At 36.8% G+C, this 7,952-nt stretch overlaps 1 protein-coding gene across 1 annotated transcript; it reads left to right on the top strand.

Annotated features, from left to right (window-relative positions):
• The first annotated feature begins 5,570 nt into the window (after window positions 1-5,570).
• LOC122312890 (cytochrome P450 89A2-like) lies at window positions 5,571-7,443 on the top strand. The gene has a single exon (XM_043127561.1). The coding sequence runs from the start codon at window positions 5,618-5,620 to the stop codon at window positions 7,217-7,219; it is 1,602 nt and encodes a 533-aa protein (XP_042983495.1). The 5' UTR covers window positions 5,571-5,617; the 3' UTR covers window positions 7,220-7,443.
• Window positions 7,444-7,952: the final 509 nt, after the last annotated feature.

Raw genomic sequence — 7,952 nt, 5'->3', positions numbered from 1 at the left:
AGTATTTGGTATGCTAGAAATCTGTTGAAAGAAGGGTTGAGATGGAGAGTGGGGGATGGGAAGGAAATTAAAATATGGGGGTCAAAATGGTTACCAAAACTAATATCTTATGCTGTCCAATCCCCAGTAAACTAGATGATGAGAGACTCTAAAGTAGAAGAATTTATTAACACTCAGGAGGGGGAATGGGATGAAGTAAAAATTCGAAGTCTCCTCATAAAAGATGAACCTGAGCTCATTCTAAGTATTCCTCTAAGCAGAGGCAACATGAAGGATAAGTTGATATGGGGTCCTTCCCAAAGAGGTGTTTTTTCAGTTCGTAGTGCTTATTTCCTGGATCTTGAGATAAAAGAGAGAAACAAAGGAGAAGGCTCTATTGAGAAAAAGATAGATGAGAGGTGGAGGAGCATATGGGATCTTGAGGTACCAAATGCTACAAAACTTTTTCTCTGGAAAGCTGCTAGCAACCTGTTACCAACAAAAGAAAACCTGCATAAAAGGAAGGTGACAGAGGATATGGGGTGTCCCATCTGTGGAACAGAAGTGGAGTCCATAATGCATGTGCTATGGGAGTGCCCTGCAGCAAATGATATATGGGGACAAGATGAAAGTGGTGTTAAGAAATGGGATAGATCCGATAAGGATTTCATGAGCATGTGGGGAAAGCTTATGAACAGAATGCCAAAGAACCTATTGGAGGAAGTGGCTATGTTGTTTAGAAAGGTATGGTTGAGGAGAAATGATTGGCTCTTTGAGGGAAGAAAAGCCTGCCCAAGAAAAGAGATAATCTCCACAAGGGCAGCTTTACAAGAGTTCAAAGACTTACAGGTTACTAATTCTAAGCAGGTAGTAGTTCAATCTGGTTTGACAGAAAGCTTGAAGTGGGAAAAACCTGCTACAGACTATGTTAAGGTGAATTGGGATGCATCTATAGATATTAAACAACACAGAATGGGGATAGGGATCATGATCCGAGATGAACATGGGGAGGCTTTGGTTGCAGTGTGTGACAGGAGAGAAAATGTGATGGATGCAGCTGTGGCAGAGTGTGTAGCACTAAGGAAGGCAGTGGACCTTTGCATAGCTTTAAATATTCGGAAAGCAATTTTCGAAGGTGATGCAAAAGTAGTGGTGAAGGTTGTGCAGGAAGCTGAGGAAGACCTACCATCATTCAGTCCTATTGTCAAAGACATTAGATTTCATTTTAGGAACAAGTCTGAGTGGAGTATACAATTTGTAACTAGGAAAAAGAACACAGTAACACATACTTTATCAAAAAAAGCTCTAACTATAGAGGAAGAAACTGTATGGATTGAGGATGTCCCAATTTGTATAGAGGGATGTCTGAAGAGTGACAAAGATGTAAGAAGAGAAGATGAATGAAAAGTACTGAGGCATTATTTAAAAAAAAAAAAGACTAAATCAATCATTCAAGTGCTTAAACCATAATCTATTTCTTTTTTTAGAATGAATCAACTCAAATTTACTTAATTTTCTTCCACAGCTAGTTGTACTTCAACGTTAACTTATTAAGCATCCGCTTGCATCTATAGGCCAGGGCACCGGGCACCTTAGCAGCCACAGGATGGCTCAAAGGAGGCTACCCACATGGTGGCTGGAAACACTGTGAAGGTCGGCCAGTTCTGGCCACTTTGGTGGCAACCACCATCGGCGGCATCTTCTTCTTCTTCTTTTCTCAATAATAAAATTTATTTATTATTAAAATTAATTTTTGTTTAAAAAACTTATTTAATTTTTTAAAATTACAGATGTCATATGGCAATTTTTGATTAGGCTATGTGTTTCCTGTTAATGTTGATGGATAGAAAAGTTGACGGGTGACTTATTTCTAAATAACTGGAATCACAATATGTTGTTTCTAAATAATAATAAAAAAAAAAAATACATGAAGCTAAACCAAATTTGGGGTATAGAAAAGCAGCGTGTGACTATATTTTCCTAAAAAGAAACACAATTTGTGGACTTCACAATATTGCAATATTATTCGTGGACAATATAGACCCCAACCTTATGTGAAAAGTCTATATCCACCATCGTTCTTTGATATAATGATTTATTTAACTGTCCATTTGTCACGTGAAGCTTTTCTTGTTAGACTAGTGCAGTATAGTCAGATGTATCCAATTGAATAGTTTCGCGTGCAGTAAATCAAAGAGATCCATGAGGAATAAAGCTTGCCTAGAGGAAACTATTGCGGAGGTATATACTGACAATGAATGGTCATTATCACTACCAATATAACTAAATCTTTCTAGTATAATATTAGATGTGTAGTAAACATATGAATATTTTATCAGTGATAATACATCCTAAAAATGGTATAAAGAAAACCATTTCGTGCTTTTTAAGGCAAATCAAATTTTTACATGTATAATCTTAAAGCCTGGCAAGTGGTGCAGAAATTCACCCATCATAATATTTTAACAATATCCCAGAAGTTGAAAAGGAAAATGAAGAATATGACATTCCTTCTAGCGCTAAAGCCTATCAAGAAAATGAACATGCCATTTCATTATTTATAAGTCTCAGTCAATATGATATGCTTCCACTTCGTAGTGAAGACATTGAGCCCAAAATTATTAGTATATCAAATGAAGAAAATAGTGAATCCTCGTACGTATCAACTGATGATGAGAAAGAATGGTTAGGTGAAATTGATACTGATAGATTGTTGCATGTTCAAAAATATCATGATTAAATGGTATTAGACACGTTATTTAGACTCGATATTTTGAATAGTTATAAACAACTGTGCCACCTATACGTAAAGAAGTTTGTTTGTCTACACCTATTCCCAACTCTTTGTTGGACTTGTCTAGTAAAGATGGCATATCAGCATCCCAAGAATCAGAGCACAATATGTTAATTAATATTAATTACATATATTAATAATATTTTAATTATGATTGAAAACATATGAAATGTATTCTTTCATGAACCATGTAGCTGTTGCACTAATATGTCATCAAAGTTGAGGTGTTACTAGAGGTGTTGGCTAGGAGAAAGCGTGCAAGACTGGAAAAATCAAAGTTAAGATTGTTGATGACCTCCCTGGTGGTAGTGGAGATCCAGCGGTTTGGCTCACTTCTCACGTTGGTACTCTTAGTCATACCTATGCACCTATGGCTACATTATCTTTGGCCAAAGTTTTCTAAGATTTTAAAAACCATGTAAACAAGCGTTGCCCGGTAAGTAAATACCTTTTATTTTTGTGTATTAAACATTGAATGTTGCAAGATGTTCAGATTGTTTATTAATTCTACAATAAAGATATATTCAATAATGAGTTTGAATTTAATTTATGCCAACGAGAGGACTGCAAGACCGTTGATGAACTAATGAATGATGCATACCGCAAATATAAGAGTGGATACAATGAACACTATCAGAAATTTAAAAATACTGAGAAAGCACACAAAAATCCTTTAAAGGCATACAGTTAGACAAGTGGAAGAAACTATGTGATATATTTGATGAGTAGGCATATCAAGTAAATGCATTATATCATTTTATTCTATTCATTTTTTTTCTATCTCCTATCGTCTAATAATTTTGTTTTCTTTTGTAAGAGAGGAGTCATTCAAATAAAGTAAATAAATCAAACTTGAAGTTCCATCATCATGCTAGCTCGAGACCTTTCCATAGTCTGTAAAAAAGTAGTACTTATAAATTAAATTATTTGTTTTTGTTGTAAATGCACTTTTATTCTTTTAATTTTTTTTTTTATTTCACAGGAGCAGAGGATGCTAGATTTTTGGTGCTTGATTGTCGATCATGACTGAGGTGTTGGATTGAGGTACGTGATATCTGTTGCTTGATTTACGCTATTACTGCCAATATTGCTTTATTTCGAAAAAAATCAGATTGATATATGCCATCATGAACATGTGGAGTTGGAGAAATGAACGAGATTCGGCCTCCAGGACAAGAATTAATTATGGACTCTGCTTGATCTATAGGTACTTGTAAACCTTTTAAAATTAGGCCTATTTGAGAGACATGCACTGCATCGATGAACCCAATGCATGTGGTAGAGGTAATGCCATCCTCGGCTTTAATCCAATCTAACAACGGGCTTAAGACACGATCAAAGTGGGTGGTGATGAATCCTAGGGGTTGGCGCATGCGCTATGATATTTATGGTATGTTTTATTTTAAGTTTACTTAAAACGAACGGCAATGTTAGATACAGTTGAACCTTTGATCTATTAAGAGTCTGTGTACATAAACTATTGGAAATTTGTCTACTTGGCTGTTTATTGTGTGGACCTTTGATCCAACCACTAAAGCACACTCGGCTCTAGGAAATCAGAGAAAAGGAAGAAAACAAAAAACAAAAGATGCTTCTTGATCCTGGGCAATAAAAAATCCTCCCGGTAGATTATGATTTTAATGGAGCTTATGGAATGAAACTTGCTCTCCACTAGTCACCTGAGCCTGGGGTATTTTTGTCATCAGCCAACAGCTTTGAGTAACAAAGGGAACAGAGGGTGGAGAGATGGAGGTGCCTATCATCTTCTACTTCTAGAATAAACTTTTCTGATGATATGGTTTGGTTGTCAGGTGAACCGATTGCATCTTCCCATCTCATTTAAGGTCAATTTCTGCTCTGCAATTGCTTATTGATCACTTCTTCTTTGTAGATTGGAGATTAGAGAATTCCATGGTTGCAGTAAATCCAAATGAAGAGGGCCCAAACTTGAAGATTTCTTGGGTTGTTGCTCCAGCTATCCAACTGATGAAACCAAAGTCTACTGCCAAACCCATGACCAAAACAATCTTCAAAATAAAAATGATTCATGTATTGTAATTTTTTATTTTATTTTATGTATATGTATATATATATATATACATATATACATGATTTCTGTCAAAGAAATTAAATTATATATATATATTTATATATAAGTATATATGTTCTTTCAGCCATTAACAACCGAAATTAAATTATATATGTATATATGTATATGTATGTTCTTTCAGCCATTAAAAACCGAGGGCTGTCAACAAGTTTCACATTGTTTCACATCAGATAATAGAGAATAAATTCAAATTTTAAAAATTCTTCCTTTATTTGTTTTTATGAAATTTGAAACTAGGACTAATTTGGTTAATATAAAACCAACTTATCTCATCTTATCACATATAATTATTATAATTTTTTTAAATTTTTATATAAAATATAATGTATAATTTAAATTTTTTAAATTTTAAATAAAATTAATATTAAATAATTATATTATAATAATATTTTATTTAACTTTTAACAAAAATATATTATGTCATATAAACACTGTAACCAAATGAAGAATAAAACAAAACATTTCTACCGTATTAACAGTGTGGCAGCAACGTTGTGTATTTTTTTTTTCCCCAATGTCGCCAGCCTAAAGTCGTTTTACACCAACAGTAACTACGTTGTGTATTTGTTTTTTTATTTCCCAAATGTCGCCTGTCTAAGGTCGTTTTACACCAACAGTAACTACGACCTCACTCGAATTCTTTATAAGGGCAGCTCTTTCCCATAAATCATATGCTCAGTGCTTACCTTTGTACTCCATTCCTAGCTAGCTTCCTCCACATATTTGGCCAAAAAATGGGGAACTGGTTCACCATCATCCTCGTCTCCTTCTTTTCGGCTCTCCTCTGCTATCTAATCTTCAAGAAAATCTCTGGAAACGGCAAGCAGAAGCTTCCTCCAGGACCCTTCACCATCCCTGTCTTTGGCTACTTGGTATGGCTCCGCAAGTCCTTCTCTGAGATCGAGCCCATCCTTCGCAACCTCCATGCCCAGTTTGGCCCCATAGTCACACTCCGTATCGGCTTCCAGCCCAACATCTTTGTCGCCAGCCGTTCGATCGCCTACCAAGCCCTCGTTCAGAAAGGCGCAGTCTTCTCTGACCGCCCCCCCGCTTTCCCCACCAGCAAGATCTTCTCTAGCAACCAGCAAACCATCAACTCCGCCTTCTATGGCCAGACATGGCGCCTCCTCCGCCGTAATCTTACCTCCGAGATCCTCCACCCTTCGCGAGTCAAGTCATACTCTCGTGCACGCTCGTGGGTCTTGGACATCCTCCTCGACCGCCTTATGCCTTACACTATCAAAGAGAATTCCGGTAAGGTGGACCATGTCTTCGTGGTCCACCATTTTCAATACGCCATGTTTTGCCTGTTGGCTCTGATGTGTTTCGGGGACAAACTCAGCGAGACCCAGATTAAAGAGATCGAAGTTGTCCAGCGTCGCCAGCTTTTGAGCATGGAAAGCTATAAACTACTCAATATCTTTCCAAGGATTGGAATGATATTGTTCCGTAAGCATTGGGACGCGTTGTTCAACATTCGTAGAGATCAGGAGGCCGTACTAATGCCATTGATAGAAGTGAGGAAGAGAGTGAAGCAAGAAAGATTAAGCAAGGCAAAAGTTCAGGCCGACGTCCTCTTGGAAGACAAAGATGATGACGAGTTCGTGGTATCGTACGTGGATACGTTGCTGGATTTGGAGTTGCCGGAGGAAAAAAGAAAGCTTGACATGAGCGAAATGGTGACCTTGTGCTCGGAGTTTCTCGACGCGGGCACAGATACTACGTTCACGGCGTTGCAGTGGACTATGGCAAATATAGTGAAATATCCTCATGTCCAAGAGAGGCTTTACACAGAGATTAAAGGTGTTGTTGGTGTCCGTGATGGTGAGATCAAGAAGGTGGAGGAGGAGGATTTGCATAAGATGCCGTATTTGAAGGCCGTGGTTTTGGAAGCTTTACGGCGGCACCCACCTGCGCATACTGTGTTGCCGCATGCGGTGACAGAGGATGCTGTTTTGGAGGGCTACTTGGTGCCCAAGAATGCCATTTTGAATTTCATGGTTGCTGAGATGGGTTGGGACCCCAAGGTTTGGGAGGATCCCATGGCATTCAAGCCGGAGAGATTCTTGAGCGGCAGTGATGGCGGAGTGGGGGAAGTACTGTTTGATATAACGGGAAGTAGAGAGATTAAGATGATGCCGTTTGGGGTAGGGAGGAGGATTTGCCCTGCGTCTGGTTTGGCAATGCTTCATTTGGAGTATTTTGTGGCCAATCTGGTATGGAAATTTGAGTGGAAAACTGTGGATGGAGACGAGGACGTTGATTTGTCAGAGAAAGAAGAGTTCACTATAGTGATGAAACATCCATTGAAAGCCCATCTATCTCCGAGGTTTTGATTGGATTATAATGGGCGTGCGAGTACAGGTTGATTGTCTTATGTTATCTTGTGGGGCTTCATAACTGCCGACTCAGACATAATAATCCAAGGTCGTATTTATTAATGAATAAATGCCTACCTACTGCTTGTAATTTCTGTCTCTTTGTTTGTACCGTTATTGGATGAAATACCTATCTCTGTCCGTATGCATTTCTAGTTGGAAGCAACGGTCTTTTGTTTTCATACATGTGCTTTTATATTCTCTTTTTTATTTTTAAACAATTTTTGTATTGAAAAAGAAAAGGAAAATAGTAAACACAAAGCATATTATGACCGAAGGGATATGCTAAGATTTAGGGAGCTAAGGGAACATCCAATAAAAATAAGTTGCTTTGTGCAAAAGGCCACAAGGATGATAATATTCAATGGAAGGCATATGCTAAAATATAGGAAGTTAAGTTAGAGCATTCATATCTGATTTCCTATAATATTTCTTAAAATTTAGTTAAAAATTACATTTTTTTAATAAATTTTTTCTAAATTTTACACATTAAAAAAAAAAAAATATTACATCTTATTCTCTATCATTTCTCTATTCTATAAAAAAAAAATCTTTCTCTATTTTTTTTTATTATTTTTATCTTTCACTTCCATTTATATTCTTTCTTTATATTTTTATTAAAATGTACGTTTAAAATTTAAAAAGAAAAAAAATAAAAATATGAGGAGCTACTCTACACATCCTAAAATCA

Source organism: Carya illinoinensis, chromosome 6, assembly GCF_018687715.1.
Source record: "Carya illinoinensis cultivar Pawnee chromosome 6, C.illinoinensisPawnee_v1, whole genome shotgun sequence".
Taxonomy (NCBI): domain Eukaryota; kingdom Viridiplantae; phylum Streptophyta; class Magnoliopsida; order Fagales; family Juglandaceae; genus Carya; species Carya illinoinensis.
This window is presented reverse-complemented; position numbering and strand designations above follow the sequence as displayed.